Here is a 19,219-nt window from a genome sequence, read left to right as displayed (position 1 = left end):
CTGTCTTTAATTGTGTGGTGCTGTTCATTAAATAGTGGCGTCATCACATGCCACAGAAGTGCTTCTAAATAATGCTTTAATTTGCTTTTTTTTTTTATTACTTCCTGATGGCTAGTAACCATCTTCAAACCATTTCTTTTTCCACAAATGAAAACCAATATCCAGGCAAAGAACCATCCTAGGAAAAGGAATTGAAAGCAGAGGTGAAAGGTAGCACGTCTGTCACTCATGGTTGTTTTTTGTGCATCATTAGAGCAAGTCCAGGGTAAACAGCTCGAGCATAAAACTGAGTGTGATTAGGTTTTTCTGTTCCATTTCTTTCAAGATTCCACTGGCATTTTTAAAGACAGTCAGGAAAGGGAGTTCTAATGTCCTTTTTAAAGTAACAATGCACTATCTCCATTTGGTGTTGCTATTAAAGTAATTTGGAATCATTACTCTAGCAAATTCAGGCCTTTTGAGAGATTACTTTTGTGACTATAATCTTCTGCCTAGAAATTCAGTACTAGCTTTCAAGATTTTCATGGGTTGCCATCTTTTAAAAGATCTGGAATATAAATGCAACAAATATTATCATCTTTCAATCCAGGTGCTTCTTTTTATTTAGTGTTGATGTGGAATTAGTATGTAAACTGTTTCAAGGATACTAAACCAACTTCTACTTTTTACCCAAAAGTACAGAAATGCACCTTTTAATATTCTCCTCTTCCTCTATTTCTTGACCAAAATAAGCTATCAGCAATTTCCTTTAACTTCGTATTTCACCTCTATTAAAATTCTTTCTTTTCCCAGATTATCACGTTGTTGAAACAGAGACTCATTTGAAAGTTTCCAAGCAAGAGGCCAAGTCTGTTCATTCAGATGCACATAGTAAACATGGGCCTGATGGAAAAGCCCGAAACAGTCCTCGAAATGGTAAGAAATCAAGGACAGATCTTCAGCTGGAATGACCTGAGATAAGTTTGCATAAGTATGTCAGTTCACATAATATGGAAGATCTCTTTCTTGTTTCTCCCTCTGCATCATCTGTTGAATTCTTCAGAACACTGTTTATATTCTGTGGTCTGCTCTGCTCAAAGTAAGATTTGGTTTTTTCCATTGCAGGCCATTCAGAAGCCTTCATGTTCCTCCACAAAGTGAAGTCCCAGAAGCTCTTATCTCTGAACCATGTACTTGTATTTTATGCAATTCTGTAAGTTAACAATAGCAAGATTGTCAAAAACTAGGATTTTCTTATATTTATATGATTGATATAGTGTAAGCATGATGGATATAATCTAAGCTTTACTTGAGAAAAGGAAATTATTGGGAATTGTGGCCTTTACACTTCCCAGAAATGTGTATATACATATATCTATATAAGCCTGCTGTGACAGGCTTATACTTAAACTGACCATTTACTTTTAAAAGCAAAGGGTCTTTTGATTCAGAAAATGTGAAAAGTGTTGAAGTACTTGCAGAGGTTCCTTCTTCATGCCACTTAGCAAACACATACTCAGGTTTGAGATTTTCATAACTGTCTGAATGCCATTGATGGTATTCCTGAAATGTTTCTAAGAACAATACCTTTATTATTGAACACATGCAAGTAACAATTTAAATGGCTTTTAACAACGAATTTGTCAGGTACTGCTAAAGTTTCCTTAACTGATATACTTTATTTTTCTCTCTTACAGTGTTTGTGTTTTAATACTTTCTACCTTCTACATGAGATATAAAATCAGTGTCCTGGAGGAACGCCTTATGTCCATGACAGCCTTTGATTCACATATTAAGGAGTAAGATAAACTCTGGAAAAATAGTGGGGATTTAAAATCTTTTTCCAGAGCAATGATTCCATGAAAAAGGTGTACCTTCTGTCTTCAGTCTTATCATAATTTGATTCGTTTGTTAGAAACATACTTCATGCTCTTTCAGCTAATACATCTGTCTTGCTTGTATAAAGCTTTGTGCTGTCTATATACCATTTAGAAACTGATATCCTGTCTTTCTGAAATAAAAAACTCCACACCACAAAACCAAACCAAAGCAAAATCCAAACGCACCAAGGGACAGGTGTCTCTGTATTTGAAGAGGAAATAGGGAAAGGGACCATAGTTACATAAATAATTCCTTTCTGTAGCTGGAGTCGTGGCTATCATCCTGCCCCTGCAGTTAGTTTTTTTGGAATTTTTTTTTGTCTCCATCTTGCATAGATAGAAAATATGCAAACATTATGTGGAGAGGCGGTGCAGAGGTATGTGGTTTTTTTCCACAGTTTGCCTCTATAAGTTGTATTGGCTCCCTGCTCTTGTCTTAGGAAGTTAAACTGGATACTGGTGAGAATACTATTATATATATTATTATATAATATATTATTATATAATATATTATTATATATTATTATATTATATTTAAATTATATTTATATTATAATTATATATATTGAGCATTAGATTTTGTATTAAGTCTTCTCCCCTTCATATAACAGACTTTTTTCTCTGAGCTGCTCTGAAAAATATGACTTCAAAAGTCATTTGTAAACTCCATGCAAAATCTGCAGCCACATGCAACATGAGTGGAAATGATGACAGCTGGAGAAGCACCACATGAAAAAGAGAAGGAAAAATAAAATTCAAGACAGAGCTGACTCAGGCATGGTGGAACTTTGCAAAGTGGTTTAAATTTATCAAGCTCTTACATAAGTGTGCTTTTAAATTCAGCTTTCTTTGATTACCCATCCATGACAAAATAGGTCACTCTGACATTAAACTTGTGGTCATACCAAACAATGACTGTGCTGTTTATGATCCAACGGGTCTCAGCTGTCATCTGTGGAAAGCAGTAGGATTTGTATGCATGTGTCAGAAGACAGAGGCAGGTTCTCCATAAAAAAAGGGATAGGAGGGAAATGGTGCTCTATCTATGCAGCCTTGCATTTATATTTTACTGTTTTATAATGCCAGAAGTGGGGTAAACCTGTCCCACATAGTAGGCAATGTCAAAAGCCTTTTTTCTCACTTCTGGCATATTTTTATTAGCAGGATACTATGTCCCTCTTCAGAAACACTAACACAAGAAAGTGCTGTTTCTGTTGCTCTGATCCCAAACAGTACAAGTACAGTACTGCTGCAGTGTCAAGGGCTTGGGCTTTACGATTTCCTCCAAGTCACAGGATGTTGAACTTACAGAACTTTTCAGTGGAAATAGCTCTAAAGTGTTCTATCCAAACTTCTAGAAAATGAGATCACGTAAAAAATGTAGTCAAGAAGTGACTTAGCACTTTTTTTTTTCCTGTAAACTAGTACAGTTTACAATTTTGGCAGTGTTGCCATCTACACATGTATCCAGTTCTGTTTTCCTCTTTTTTTGAGTCTGTCATACTTATTTTTTCATTCTATTTGACAGACATCAAGTGCACCGAGATTTGGGATCTCACCTGCAAATTAATGCTGACGCCTTTTGTGATGAGTTAACTGCTAATCTTAGAAAATTGGAAAAGGTAACATCGTATGATATAATGCAAATGCTGATAGAAAAATTAGGTTCTTGCTGTGTTTCTATGATCTTTTATCTTGAGAAGTGTTGAATTACCCCCAGATTCAATACCAAAAGGTGGCAGGTTTTCCTAGACAAAGGACTAGGTTTTGGACTATAAATTAGCCCTAGTATAAACACTGGTATGTGTAAAAGCTTTGCCTTGTGCTGAAGCTTATAACCAAGCCAAGTGTCCCTGAGGCAGACACTTTAGGGGTGATTGTTGCATTATGTAGTGATCTCAACTTTTTTTTTTTTTTTTTTAATCCATCAGAGCTAAGGATTTTGAGCTCAACCTTTAATGGTATTTGATTAATTTTTCTGTTTGGGGCTTTTGCTGGAGTTTTGGGGTTTTGATTAAGAAAAATGGTGCTTGCTTACATATGTAGTCAGCTTCTTCACACAGAGTGGCTGAGATCTTCTTGTTTTACTTCAGCAACACAAATACTGCTGCACTAGTTGTGCAATTCCCTATACCTGACCCTTGCTTTTTACCATTCTCTAATTGGGAAGCTAAATGTATTTGGTGACTTAAATTGGAAGCCAGTGTGAAACAAGTGGGTGTGCAGATCTTATTTCCTTACTTGGTGTTTTTCCCCTTTCTAAAACACTTTACCAGAGACTCCACTGCTCTCATGGCTGTGCCCTGTGATGGGTCTGCTGGATGCTGCTGCAATGGCTGTGTCCAGCACAGGGCAGGCCCAGGCCCTGGCTCTGGCCCCTGCAGACCTTGCCCCACCTGCCCCCAAACCTTGACAAATGCACCTGGTACTGGTGGGTGAAATACTATGTGTTAGGTACACATACACAGGCTGAGCATGACAAAAGCACTAGTGGAACAACACCAAAAGTTACTTTAATTCCTTTGTGCTTAAGTCACATGGGATATTTGTGCCTCTGTTTCTAAAACTGAGTCTGTGCCAAGGTTTTTAAACACCTTTTTCCCCCAAAACCAAATTTCTCAAATAGCATAAAGCTAAGACTATATAATATCACTGTTTACATGTGTGGCATAGGTTTTAGAACTACTGCCAAAAAGGAGTTTCTTCCCCCACATCTTCACCCTCTCGGCTATGGAAATCTAGAGTAATGCTGCTTAACCCCTCTGTATTTTCTGGATAATAACAGTGTGAATACAAAGGGGAAATGCTTACCAGATGGTTACCATAGACAGTCTTCAGCCAAATTAGGTCATTTAAGAGGTTACTGCTTTCTGCTGTCTGGGACAGGCTGGCAAGATGGTTCATAGGAGACCTCATTTCAGTGGGAAGCCAGCCAGCCAGCGCTTTGCAACAAGACTAGGCATTGTCCAACTCCCTTATATAGTCTCTGTGTGGAGACAGTAATGGACAGCTGGATAGTTAGGTCATTCAGCTGTTTCCAGAGAAGTGACCTTCTGTCCTGAATTAGAGTCTTAAGTGGTGTGCGTTTTTTGTTTAGTGTCTTGCTTTTCTGTGTTTAGTGTCTGTAGGATTGGAGCCTTAAAGACTTACCTTTATCTGCCAGTATTCAGGGTGATGAAGTGCTCTGCGTACAGGCTAAATAAGAATTGCCTGTAGCTGCATATTGCCACATCCTGTTCTAATCTGGATGAGCAGTGGTTAGAAATATAATAGCTTTTTGTTCTCTGAGCAAAGTTACTGCAGTTGCTTAACAGTTTCATATGCCTTAGTGAAAAGTGCTGGTAACTGGCTGCAGCAGCAAAGGTAGCATACATGTTCTAGTATAACTTGTCATGTCTCCCCTTACTTTCCCTGTGACCACAGGACTGTAAACTGGAACATTGAGATTATCTAGATTAAAAACTAAAACTTACTTTGCTTAAGTAAGTTAACCAAGTTAAAAATTGGTTAGTGCACAAATATGTTGCAATGACTTTTTCAGTGTGACCTTGTGATTTTTACAAGTTCTCCTTCATACTTGGAGCCAAGGAACTACCAATGTTTAGCAAAATTATACTAACTTGGCTTTTAATTGCATTTAGAAGCTTGTTAAAATGCACTGTGTCTATCAAAGGATAAAGCATTAAATTGTGGGAGGGAAAATGTGGCCTAGTATTACTCATTCCCTTACACTAACTTACCAAGCTAAAAGGAAATTCCTGTTTATGTTGATGTGAAGCAACTCTCATAAAATTAGGTGCTTCTTACTGTTTCCCTTTCCTCAAATTGTCCTTCTTGGGAAAGGTGTGCATCTGAGATAGAAATCAGGATGTGGTATCTTTGAACAGGAAGTACAGTGGCTCCTCAAATTGAAGCCTGAAAGTAGCTGTGATTAAATCTGTAACCTGCTGGCAAGTTACTAAGATACTGAGATATTGACATGTGTGTCTGGGGATGTGACCCACTCTGTTCCCTCCTCTCTGCTTTTAAGGACAAGGAGATGAAAAGTGGATAAATAGGCTGTGTAAAAATAGATCTGTTCAAATTATTCTCAAGGATGCAACTGGCTGACATTACTTTCATTGCAGCTAAAGGAAGATAACCCACAATCAATTCACTAAATCTGGTAAATGGGACATGTCTGCTAATGGTTAGAAGACTATACTTTACTGTGCACGTATCATGGCTGAAGCTGTTACAAAACTATTTGAATTATCCATTTAGCTATAGAGCTGTGACTTGGAAGTTTGAGGCTTTTACTGGATTTTGATCAAGGTGAAAATAATTCAGTTTCTTGTCCCATTGCTTCTAGCTCTGATTTTTATTTTTGTCTTATTTTCTTTTGACTAATGGAGGAGACAATATAGGAGAAAATTTCAGGGGATATTCATCATATGAAACTTGCTAGTTGATTGTCTAGGTGTTCCATTTGATGCACTTATATTACACTTAAAATAAAGGAAGCATTTAACAGGAATACCACAGGTATGAAAAGGTGCAAGAGAATTAACATCCAGATAGAGTATATTGAAGAGTATGTCTTGATTTTATTTTTTATTTAAAATGCAGCCTAACACTTCTTGCCTCACAACTCTTTCCCTCTCTTTTTCTAAGATACAGAACAACTTAAAAAAACTGCTTGAAGATGGTGAGTGAAACACCAATGTTCTTGGACTGCTTCAGACCTCATTCTTCTGTCTTGACAAACTGTTCCAAAGGAGCTCTGCTGGCCAGAGTTCATGCTTCTTTATTTTTAGTCCAAGCCAAGCTTAAACTACTGTAAAGCTCGTGTCATCATACAAAAACATCAGTTGATTCTTCAGCATGTATCTATATATTTTGCAAACATATATGGTTTGGTCTACATGTATCTATGTTTTAAAAATGTGGGGATTTTTCTTTCTCTTTTGTGTGTGAATTAATGGATTTTATAGCTTGCTTGATTTTAGAGTTGCTTTCACCAGTGCAAACCTGGTGCATATCCTTTTACCTCAACATGTACTTTATGCCTATTGTCATACAAATACATGTGTGAAGAATGTCAGTCATGATTCATGTACTGAAGTGTTGCGTGAATGAGCAAGTATCTGTTTTAGCTATGATTATGGATTGGTGCTGTAGTCTTCATTTTTACTTACTTCTCTGCACCCTGACATCACAAAGATCAGAAAACAAATTCCTCTGTGTTTAGGTATGCGAAGTGATGAATGTTTTGAGGTCTGCTCAGTTCTCCAGTGCTGTAAAAAGGCTCAATTCCACTTTCTGTGACACTGTATAGTGGGTAAGGTCTGTTTCTACTGGGCATTCAGGTTCCATTGACGTCAAACCTGAAATCTGTATGGACTTGCCAATTTGCAATTGAGTTGCTTATGATAGCAATATGGGTGTGACACACCTGCACAACTTAGAAAAAGTACTTGTTTTCTGTCCACTCATATGGTCTCTGTCCTATAAATTAATCAGTGTGGAGATCCTCAGTCAGCTTTCCTTGGAGTTGCATGGGGCTTTGGTTGGCTGAGCAAGTGCAATTTGTAGTCCAGTAAATGGAAATCTAGTCTTGGTATGTGACTTCAGGGACTGGATATTTCCACCTAATGAGAACTGACAAATTAATGGTGCAGCAATACAAACAATCAGTGGAGTGAATGAAAAAGTAGACACCTGCTTCATTATATCACATACTTGTTTTTTCCCAGAGTGCCTAAGATGGGGATTTTTAGCTTTCTGATTCACCAAGCAGGCTCATTAGTTTTTAAAAAGCAATATTTAGGATAATAACTACTATCTGTGAAGTAACAGCATTGTTTATAATATGCTATGCATTTATAACCATTTCTGTGAAATGTGCCTACTTTGTTTAAATAAACTTTTTTAAAACCAGTGACTCAATACTATAATTTGGATGAACCCAAGTCCATCCATCAGTTTTAGTCAAGTGTGATATTCATGAGGCTTACACCTCAAGGGACAAAGTTTGTGCAAAACCCAGCACACAACACAAGGGGTTAGGAACTGCATCCTGCTGCAGTCCTTCCTCTGACTCCATTGTGTGTGACTTCTTTCTGGATCTCAATGACAACAGTAAGAGAAAATTTGACCCCCAGAGTTTTGGGGACACGTTAATAGTTTTCTCAAGTTCCCCAGGTTTCTCTAGTTTTCTCCTTGGAGGATATTGGATGGGTATCAGAATGGTGAGGCAGCTTACAGGGATCTGAAGGCTCTGGAATACCTGCCTGACTCAAGATTCCACATGATCACAGTATGTAAGAAATTTGTGAGATTTGACCGTTCTCCCTATTGAAGTCTCTGCCTTTGCTTCGTCAACTATTGTGACTTTATTGGAAAACTCAGCTTCACAAGAAAACTCTTGAAATAAGTTAATTTTAAATTTTTTCTATTATTTTCCCTACATTCTTCTACAGTTGCACAGCTTATGTAATGTTTTGGACTTTCAAGCTCATTCTCTGCCTTCTCTTCTTCTCTCCCTTTAATTCTTTATCAGAAGTCTCTAGCTCTGTGGTTGGAAAATCGATGCCATGAGTCACTTTTATGAAAAGGAACTACAAGAAGACTTGGTTATATCCAGCAGCTGAACTGAGTTAGCCTTTTACTTACCTTACATTGTCAAGGCTATGCTTTTCTGCAGAACAGGGAGAGAGATAATATTTGATAGGTGCCTTTAGTAAATCAGGCAGGCTAAGCCCTTATCATTAGCCATACAGAACAAAATAATTACTGTGTGGAATGAGGAATCAGAGGTGGATGTATGCCCTTTAGGCTGTTGCAGCAGCATGCCAGGGGAGGCGAGTCTGGACAAAGGCGTAACAGTGTTCTTCTAATACAGAAAAGTGAACTACGCTCCAGAGAAAGGGTTGGCTTGTGACACAGCGGCCACGTGAATGCACTGGCACAGTTCAGTGTGACCTCTGCCCCTCAGGTGCTACCCTCATTCCTCCTTTCCCTAGAGGGAAGAGGAGGATGTTTCAGGATGTCACACTTTTCAGGCATCAGGGCACAGGTGGGCAGCATGCAGTATTGAGGTACTCCAGAGAGCACTGTGAGGCCCCACGTGGAGAAAGCTTAGAAATGAGTGGAGTGATTTAAATCCTGTGATTCAGGTTTGCAACTGGACTGGAAGGGGTTTGCCCCAGTGTTTGGGAGGGAAGTACTTACAGCAGGAATAAGCAAGGAAAAGCTGCTTCCCCCAAGGCTGGGAGTCTGTTAAAGAGCAGGGAGACTTATTCCAGTGTCTGTGGCAGGTAGTGCATACAAAGGCTACAAGGAGGGGTTTTGCCTTTTGGCAAAAGTGGGAGTTTGCAGAAGTAGGTAGGAAAGATGTGTGACTTTAGGGAAGTCAGAAATGCACACAAAATTCTTAGCACACACTCTTAGTAACAATCATTCATCATTTGCTGCATAGGCTGCATAGAAATCTGTTTTAAAAAGCCAATTTTAAAATTCCTTGTGTGTTTTTCCAGTTTTGTCTACCTGTTGTCCTTGACAGCACAGAGGCTAGAAAAACAGCTGAGTTCTACCAGCCATGCAGGACCTAGTAGTTAGTAGTGCCAGATTTTGGGAAGATGCTTTGAGTTTCCAGGTGGAAGGCAAGAGGGGCACATCACTTGTGTTTTCTCTAGTTGTAGTTAGTGAAAAAAGTAATGAGGATTTGTATTGGCTGTTTGGATTCAGGGATTGTTGAATTAGTTCTCTCTCAAGGTATTGAGTTTATGGTACTGTTGGTGTGAAGGATGCAGCTAGCAATCTAGGCAGGAGTCAAAGCCTCCCTCTCAACAGAACATCAAAGGTAGTAGGTCCCATTCATGTTTGCAGGAAAGACAAACAGGTTTGTATGTGTTTTTGTCTGAGTATATCTGAATTTAGTACTATTAACTGCTTTCACGTGAACCTTTGTACAAGTGTGTGGTAATGCTTTCTGCTTCCTGCTACACCTGCACTTTCATTTCCATGTTTCTACCTCATAGTCACTTGACAAATGCTAAAGAAATATCCAGGCTGGTGATATCCAGACCTTTGCAGGCTATTGCTCAGTTGGTTCAGTTTCAACTGCTAGTGAGGTGTTATTCCCAAATATGTAGGAGATTTTGCATTTACAGACCAGGTGTGACATGCAGTAATGATCAGAAAAAGCTGGTTATTTAGACAGAATACTAAGCAAACAGTTACACTGAGCAAACAGTTCTTTTTGTGTTCAGTGCCTGTGTGTATGCTTCTATAAATAGCAGAGGAATAATGTCATTTGAAAGGATTTTACCAGCACCTGCTTTTCAGTTTCCCTGGTGAGACTGAGTCTGGCAGGCAAATTTGCTGAAGAGGGAAAATTGACTCACCTCATTTGACACTTGTAGGTTTATGGTTTGAAACCAGTGGACCATTCTGCTAAACATGGTTGCATGTAATGAGACTTTAAAAAGGGATGGGTTTTTTGCTTTCTTGGGTTTTAAAATCTGTGTAGTATCATCTTATGAATGTAGAGCCTCATAATATCCTGCTGTTCATTGAAGAGCCACAAAAATATGTCAGTAAATTTAATTTAATTTTGTCTAAAGTTACTCTCCGTTTATCACAAGCCATCCTGGATTTTAACAAAAAATCAGTCAAATGCGAGCAATAAAACAATGTACAATCTACAGTAAATTCACAACACTTGTGAGAGTTTATTCCCTGGGCTTCATGGAATGTTGTGATGCCTATCACTATTCCTGTCCAAAATATAGGCATTTGACTTATACAGTTGTTGTTGTTTCAGACCTTCTGGTCGTCTTCCTAGTGGCACCTCAAGTAAGTACTTGAGGTACTTACCCTCAAGTTTCCATTTAGTCAAACTGGCCAGTGAGACTATGCCTACTCATCTTGGATCAAATATCAAATTATTTGGGTGACAATGTGTTCTAGAGTTGGGTGATCTAGTGTTTGTATGACCTTGATTACACCTGCTATTGGTAGTACCCTCAAAAGGTGAAAGTGGGAAGAAAGCCAGCCTGTACTAGCAGCTGTTTCCACAACTTATATAAAGAACCACAGACCTTCTCTCACAAATAGATCATGAAACATAAATGCTTCAACACTAGTTTTATGATACTCGCATGAAGAGATGTCCTTCTATGTTTTTTCCCAAAAACTGTTTAAGTGATGCCACTGACAGCACACATAAAGAAAACAATATAATCTGCATTAGCTGACTTGAAAATGGTTACACTTCTAAAGACTCTGATCAATAGTAATGGCTGTAAGGAAGAATGCTGTATGAAAAGCCAAGTTTGTGATTGTATGAACACATCTTTCACACTTCCAAGTCTCTTCCTGGATTTCTGATTCTGCAATCACTCTTTGACCATCACAGTAAATGCTACCACAAAAACAGTTTGTGGGTTGGAACTAAGTACAAGATTTGTGTTAGGTTTAGGACTAAGGATATGAGACTGCTTGTAGCTGAATATTGAGAGCTCTAGTATTTAGCTACTCACTTCTTCTGTTTATAGACCATCCTCTGTCTCCACTTCCCATGTTGTTCTACCAGATGTAGCCTGGATCCAAAAGCTGATCTTCTAAATAGTAACCCATCCAAAACCAGTTAATTTTCCACCAGAGATATGGATAAGAGTCTGTAAAAGAGCCCAGTATCAAATGCAGACATGCATGAGCAATGCCTAAAATAATGCTTTAGGAGCTTTGCTGACATTGCAGCTTTTTTCCTCTATTGTTTCTCTAATTCCATGTGAAGCAACACTGGAAACTGCAAGAATATTCTGAGGGAAGTTCTCTGCACACCTGTCCTGTACCTCTGTGCTTCCCTAGGGAGCCATGGTCACAGACAATGGACCTGATCTGTCAGCAGCACTAAGTTAGGCTTCTACACAACTCTGATGTCTTTCCTGAGATTAAAAATTATGTAAAGAAATCAGCACTGCCTGATCCTTAAGGTTTTAGTGATTCATATGCCTGAGTCACTTCTGATTCTTGCACATGTCCATCCCCTCTGCCATTAAGCACTTAATTGAAGCCAGTTGTGACTATTGTACAACCTGCCAGCAGCTGCTTTCCTTACAGACCAGTATTACTGTCACCCCACGATCACTACCTTCCTGGTCATGTGCTGCTGCTTGCCATCCCTACCAGTATACTTGTGGTGCAGTATCCCTTATTTTCTTCCAGGAAAATCAGCTGGAATATTTTGTGCAAAGTTCACATTGCTAAGGTATGTTGCATCACTTTGCTGCATCTGCTTTGCTAAATAGATTAGAGCATCTGAGTAATCAGTTTGGTGGAGGAATGTGGAACTGGAAATTATGAGAGTCTGGGGTAATGATAAATTCATATCTTATGGGTTGATGTGGAAGATGCTGCTTTAGGTATCTATTTCCCTTTTAGCAGCACTTTCCTATGCTTAGGCCAAGGTTGGATAGGACCATCATACACATGCCTGGACAAAAAAGAAAACAGTCACAGCTAGGTTTTGTTAGATTCCCTGTCCTAGCTCAGAGAAAACTTACCAAATCCGGCTGACAAATGGTTCGGGACAGCAACAGATGCAGACTTTTTGGTGGGCCACAGAGAAAACAGCATTGTTTCAGAGGGGAGCACATGGCCTCTGTGGGAAACAGCAGGATGAAGCAACAGTGTAACCAAGATCCTGTTCAGCCTCTGATTCAATGCACAGGCCAAAATCTTACTTTGCAATGCTCTGACCACATCTGTGTCAGAGATAGAACTCTCTTCATATTGAATTCTGTCACTGCACTGTGTGGCTGTGGACCAATAATAATTCCTCTGGAAATCTCGTAGACAGGCAGACCTCGCTCAGCCCAAGTTGTTCCTGGATTGCTCTTGCCCAGCAGTCAGGATATGCTGCAGTTAAACCATCACATCTGTGACTCATGCAGTGTGAGGTCTTTTTTGGTAACTCTGATCCCTGGCAGTCAGCCCTGCTGATGAGAAATTGGGAGGGCACCCCAGCTGGGTGAATGTAGGCTTCCACAGTGAAAGGCAGCAGGAAAGCACAGACAGCTTTTTTCTTGGACGAGTAGGACAGCAGAAAAGCATATTGGAGAAAAATACAGCTTTTTGCACCCACTCTCCTGGGAAAGAGGAGAGTGGAAAGGAAATGTTCATAACAGACGGGGAAGAACCAGATTTTTGTGTGTTGGCTGCACTCACTGTATTCATCTTGCCTGGGTGGAAGAGAGTCTTAGTTAAGTGGCCTGGTAGGTCCAGATTCTCTATCCCAGCAAATACAAATCTAGAGTAATTAGACAGAATTATACAAACAGAAACAGCACAAATTCAGAAGAAGAAAGAGGAGAAATATTTTTGGCTCAGCTCTCATAATTTACTAGGCCATAACAAAAGTTAACTATTCCCTCAGTACCAAGGAATGAAAAGCATTCAGAATGATGGAACAGATAAAAAAAAAATTAAAAATAGCAAGTTCATGGAGATGCTATAGAGAGACTATTATGTCAGTCTACAGATATTAAGGGGAAAAATTAACTGTTTTGACTCGGATAATATCTGCTATATTTCTACAACAGAACTTGGTCCCATTTCTGGCAGACAAATGGTGAAAGACCCTGGCTTCCATGCTCCACATTGCAGAAGAAGTTTTCTTAGCAGCTTAAATACAGAATTCAAAATATGTTTTCTGAGTAGCCAAAAGACATTGAAAACCAAGAAAATCATTTATCTTTTGCAAATTCAGCAGGCTCCAAAATACAAAAAAAAAAGTTTAAAAAAAAACCCCAAAGAAACAAGCTAAGACTCTGAGGAATTGCAAACTTCTCACTTAATTAGGAAATTTGTGGTGTGAAGAACTTAAAAAAGAATTGTGCAAAGTATTCTTCAAATTTACTGTTTCCCATAGGAATAACACAGCGTGGAATAACACAGATTAAGTACAAGGAAGAGTTACCCTTTCTGTGAACTTTCAGTATTTGTTCATAAAGAAGAAGACAGTGAACAGCCGGAAGAGAAAATGATAGGATCAGCATGCAAGCCAGAGTCCTTAGACAAACAATGGCTAACATAAATCTCACAGATATTTGAAATGCATGGTTTGCAACATCAGAGATGATTTTTAGAAACACAGAACAAAGGACTGGTGTGGTGTTTTGGCTTGGGTTTTTTTTTCACAAAGCATGCTTCATGAAATTGGGGCAATTTTTACAGCAAAGAACACATTAAGAGGAACACAACCATCAAAATAATGTTTCTTCTGTTCTGTCTTCCTTTGTGTTCTTAATGGGTTTTTTTCCTTAATTGCAATAGATAGTTTTGACAGCCTGTTAGATTCATGCTTCAGTCAATGAATTCTGAACAGATTTGGAGGTTTGGTGTGATACTCTACCTTAGTGAATATGTCTATCTATGTCTCATTGCCATATGTGTTAGCTTAAACTACATCTGGCTCCTTTCCTTGCATTTTCCTCACACAGTAATCCTTTTATCTTTTTGTATATTCAAAACCACACTCTTTCAATTTATCCTATTTTGTGTGCTCTGCCCCACCTCCCATTTGAAATAGTCTGATCTTTTCCAGCATTCCAAATGTATTATCCAGCAGTTAAAATCCTGGTACTAGGTCTTACCTGTCTACAATCCTGTTTGTGGCTTTCATATTGGCTTCCCCATCATCAGCATCTCATAATCTTTTCTGGTGATTTTGAATTCCTCATCCTCACTTCCAAGGCCCTTTCATTTTCTACAGCCAACAATGGCTTGGTGTCTTCCAACACATTCTCCAGCAAAATTATGGTGCCTTTCAGACTTTGCGGTGAGTCACTTCAGCATTTCATTAGCAGGGAAAAAAAAAAAAAAATCAGTAACACAGCTAACTAAAAAATACGTGAAGAAAACAAGCAGGCAAAACAGTCACAGCAGCCAATGTTGGTTAAGCCAAACTGAAGTCCTCATACTGTATTTTTAACCTACAAGGACTCACTACAACAGCAAATCTTCAGAGGATATCTCAATTTACACTGTTTCATGAAACATCACCATAACTTTATTCTGCTATTTGTTCTGCTTTAAACCAACACCATAAATCAAGTGTTGTTTAGAAGAGCTATGTGGCAAACAGATAGCCCCCATCTCTCCCACACATAATCACGAGCACATACAGTTGTAAGTGAATACAGTCATAAGTGAATACAGTCAAATAGAAGCTAGGAAAAGGTTTATAATCTGGGATTCTACAGAAATCCTGAACATTTCTTGTGGTATATGTGTTAATAAAAGTATCAGCAATTGTGATAAAAAATGTAGTTAGACAAAATACAGCTCAAGGAGAGGTATGTGCTACACTTTTTAGACATGTTTCTAGTACAGCTGCCACATTGGACAGAGCTGTTTGTATTAAAGGTCAGTTTAATCAGGCCAGTGAATGAGTAGCCTTACAAAATCCACAGAAGACAGGAGGCAATATCACTTAGTAAGTTTGTGGATTAACTAAAAATCCTTAGAAGCAAGAGAGCTTATATTTATCCTGCTCCTCCTGAATCTCCCATTTTTAAACTCACATGCTGCAATTTCATTACAACTGTAACACTTTGCTCAGTAAGCAAGCAGGTGATGTTAGCTTCACTACCACAGCTAAGGAGGTTTGGGACACCTGTAAAGAGAGTGTCAGGGAAGTATGAAACACAGTTGCCACATACTGCCGGCTTTTCAGACTTTAATGTAATGAAAGGATGTGCCTTCCTCTGAAATTCAGAGATCTAACTTGAGCTGTTTGTTCCTTGTAAGTCGACCTTGAAATCAGGCTGCAGGTAAAGAGCTATAATGCCAGAGAACAGCAGCATACTGGGTAAAGTAAGTATTAAACCAGTTGTCTTCCTGGCTGAAACACTGTTATTTTTAACCTTTGGCTTTTGGAGTTAATGTTTTATATAACAATTGCACTAATCAACTGAGGCTTTTGCAGAATAGAGTGTATTTAATTACTAGCTCAGAGGCAGCAGTCCCAGATGTACTGGAACATAAAAAGCATTCAGACAAAGAGGTCTGTGTTCTACACAGCTGGCTAGCAAATGTAAAGGCTGCCCTTGGCCTGACCAACAGCGACACCAGGAGGAACACAAAGCTTTTTAAAAAGGCTCTGCTATGCTCTGCTGTGTAAATCCCTGTCCAAAATGCACATGCATTTTCCTATTATTTGGAGGAAAGTACTCAGCCATATGGAAAATCAGTGCTAATAATTTAGCAGAAATTAAAGACCACTAACCAGTATTTACCTTTGTGCCAGCTATCCATAGGGTAAACATGTTCAAAGCGTGAGCCAAGATGCTTCTCACTTCAAGCAGCACTTCACTGGCAGCAGATGTTTGCACACTGAATGCATTAGTTTTCAACCACCAAGCATGTACCACATGACAGCATGGCTGCTGATTAAGGAATAACAAAGAGAAGACACTAAAAAAAATCCTTACTAAGTCACTGGTTTTTACTCAAGAATTGGATTCTGTGTGATTAAGTCATTTTACCTCTATATTATAAACCTTAATTTGTTTTCTGCTTCCACCTAGGAAAATAAGAGGACACACTTGTGCAATACATGACCAACACGTTAGTGCAGGACAAAAATAGACAGTGATTCAAAAGAAAATCCAGGCACAGAAGTCTCCTGTAATTTATACTTTTTCACATAGTTACTAATGAAATTAATGCAGAGACATTAATGGGTTAGTACACCTAATGACCCTTGAATGCAGCACCTGAACACATAATTTCTCATACAGAAACATAGGTGTCACAAATCAAAAGTTCTGGCAGCCATGTGGTTTTGAACCCATCCAGCAACAACACAAACAGAATGATGAAAACACCAGATGAAAAGGACGTGATATAACATGAATGGGCTGGTGTACTACTGCTTAAAGAAAATGGTGAACACTTTCTCAGCTGCTTTAAATTCAGCACTGCAGGACCACTTTTTGCAAAATCCCAAGCTGAGACCCACTACTGGAAAGTAGTGTTCTTGGTTCCTGAAAATCATCACCTCTGCAAGAAGCTGTGATAGGACACAACAGGATAGAAGAAAAGTAGCCTATAGCTCCCATTCTCACATTTTATTAAAAATCAATTTCTCTATTTGTCAGCAAAAATATTAGTAGAATTTTCATTTTTCTTCAGGTAATAATATGGCAAAAAGAAAGGAAGTTACTTGCAAGACTGTTTCCCATCAAGGTCATTTCACAGTAAGCAATACTGAGCTAACAAATGAATTATTGATCACGTGTCATTTAATACTTGTTATTCACTGGTGTTACACACTCAGTGGTAATTAAGCTTATGCAACAGTGGAAGATGCTGATAGAATTTGTATTAAAACTGTAAGTCCATTTTGTTCCAAGACACATTTTATAACTTCTCAAAATTGCTTTCCTTGGGTGAGATAACCCACTGACAGCTAATGCAGTTTACAATCTCCTGAGTGGACTTTCCAAATCAAAGCAGAAATTGAGAAACTGTATGTTTATAGTATCTTTAAACCTCCTTAGTTCATTACTTCATCATAACAATAACTACTTATAGGCACCTACATGCCTGCCAAAACATACTATAGTTGGCAGCAGGCTTTAAAACAGAGCTACTTCACAGGAAGTCATTCAGCAAGCCAATTCTAGTACGATTGCTCATCACCACATGTAAGGAATTTGAAGCTGTCTGGAAAGTGAAGCAGCATTGTGACTACCTGTTCTGATGCCACACTAGCAGTCCAGTGACAGTACAGATAGCAGATCTTTGGAATAGTAATTCTCATACTTAGCAAAAGTGAGGCTGAGTTTGTAGTCTACTTACAGAAAGCCCATTCTCTGCCTACATAACAGGGATCTAACTCACTTACTCCTAACACACAGAAGCAGTTACACAAGGACTTCACAGAGTCCCCTGTAAGGCTACCCTTACAAAAGTTTGAAGAAGGAATTATGCATCAAGATGTCAAGCTAACCTTCAAAAGTCTAGCGTGTTTCCTATGCAGCCACCTCTTGATCACATTTGTGCTTTTATTCCATTCATATTAGTTTTCATATGAAGATTTAAAGACCAATCAAAGATCAGACTCACCAGACAAGTTTTATTCTGTTCATGATCTGAGCTCCCATACATAAAGCCAGATGGCAGAATCGACCTTATTTCTGTAAATTAAACAACTGGAGTTGTGAGTTTATTTTACTCTAAAAAGAGCTTCTATTTTCAAGAAAAAAACAGATGTGACATGAGACTATCCAAAAACTATGATAAGCAGCAAGAAAAGATAATTCTTGAACTTCTTTATCATGGTTAAGAGTTTCATAGTAACATTCAGTGCCACAGTATAGCATTAAAGAGTACAATTTCTATAAACTGGTGCTATTTGCTGAACAATTAAATTTGGGAATTGAATTGTTTTTCTGTCCTATCTGCTAGTAATCATCTGCCTGCTTAGGATATGCCACTTCATTCTGTGTGCTAATGTACAACGTTCTTTAATGAAATGGCCAGACACAAAGAACTACAGGAGACTCAGTAGGAAAAAAAGCTTTTGCTGCCTAATGTTTGATCTACAAAACATGACACCCAAAATACCTTGTATAACACAGACGTAAAATTCTAAACACTAGGCATTTTTAAATTGGAAACAAAGCTGAAAGGAGACCAACTAACATTGCAGTATGGTGGACTTTCAATCCAGTTTGCATGGCATTACCACCAAAATATCATCAAAATAAATCAATAGACAAATCAGACTCCTAGAATCTGAGCCCATAATGAACAGTTCTGCCATGTTCAGAGATTGTGGAAATTTGGTATATGACATCGAGAAGAAAAGAAATCCCCAGAAACAATACATTAAGAACCTCAGAAATTTCTCTCTGGAAAGCTAAAATCAGTCTAGTAGCACTGTGTCTTTTCTCATCCTGAGTCCTGAGCAAGGCTCCTAAATGAGCTGTTGCTGCCTGTAGTCTCCAGTGGCCAAAAGAAACTCTCATTTGAGGTGAAACACAAGTAAGCAATATGTCTTTCCCTATAAAAGTATTTCTTTGACTGCATCTCCAGTTCTCATCTCCACCCAGTTTGGTTGTAGGGTATCACAGAAGCTGTGACAACCTGAATTGGCTGTAACCCTTTCAAGTGTTAAAAGGAAATTCCAAGACACTACAGTAGACCTCTATCTCCCAACACATGCTGAAAGTCTCCTTTCTGAAGGAGAGGCAGGAAAACTAAAGCAGTGCTTTTAGCCCAATGATTCTTTTCCCAGCCAGCTGCTCAGTGTGTGAAAATTGATAGTCCTCTGAATATTCCTGCTCAAAAACAGTAAATAAAAC

At 38.6% G+C, this 19,219-nt stretch overlaps 1 protein-coding gene across 1 annotated transcript in view; it reads left to right on the top strand.

The window, feature by feature from the left end:
• GRAMD2B (GRAM domain containing 2B) overlaps positions 1–7,778 on the top strand; it is a 29,819-nt gene extending 22,041 nt beyond the window's left edge. The window contains exons 10-14 of the mRNA XM_054004009.1: positions 793–915; positions 1,105–1,192; positions 1,677–1,778; positions 3,388–3,481; positions 6,513–7,778. Coding sequence (XP_053859984.1) covers positions 793–915; positions 1,105–1,192; positions 1,677–1,778; positions 3,388–3,481; positions 6,513–6,554 — 449 coding nt within the window. The 3' untranslated portion in view covers positions 6,555–7,778. The remainder of the gene's footprint in view (positions 1–792; positions 916–1,104; positions 1,193–1,676; positions 1,779–3,387; positions 3,482–6,512) is intronic.
• The last annotated feature ends 11,441 nt before the right edge of the window (positions 7,779–19,219 follow it).

Source organism: Vidua macroura, chromosome Z (assembly GCF_024509145.1).
Source record: "Vidua macroura isolate BioBank_ID:100142 chromosome Z, ASM2450914v1, whole genome shotgun sequence".
In the NCBI taxonomy this organism is placed as follows: domain Eukaryota; kingdom Metazoa; phylum Chordata; class Aves; order Passeriformes; family Viduidae; genus Vidua; species Vidua macroura.
Note: the sequence above shows the minus strand (reverse complement) of the source record. Positions and strands in the feature narration are given on the sequence as shown.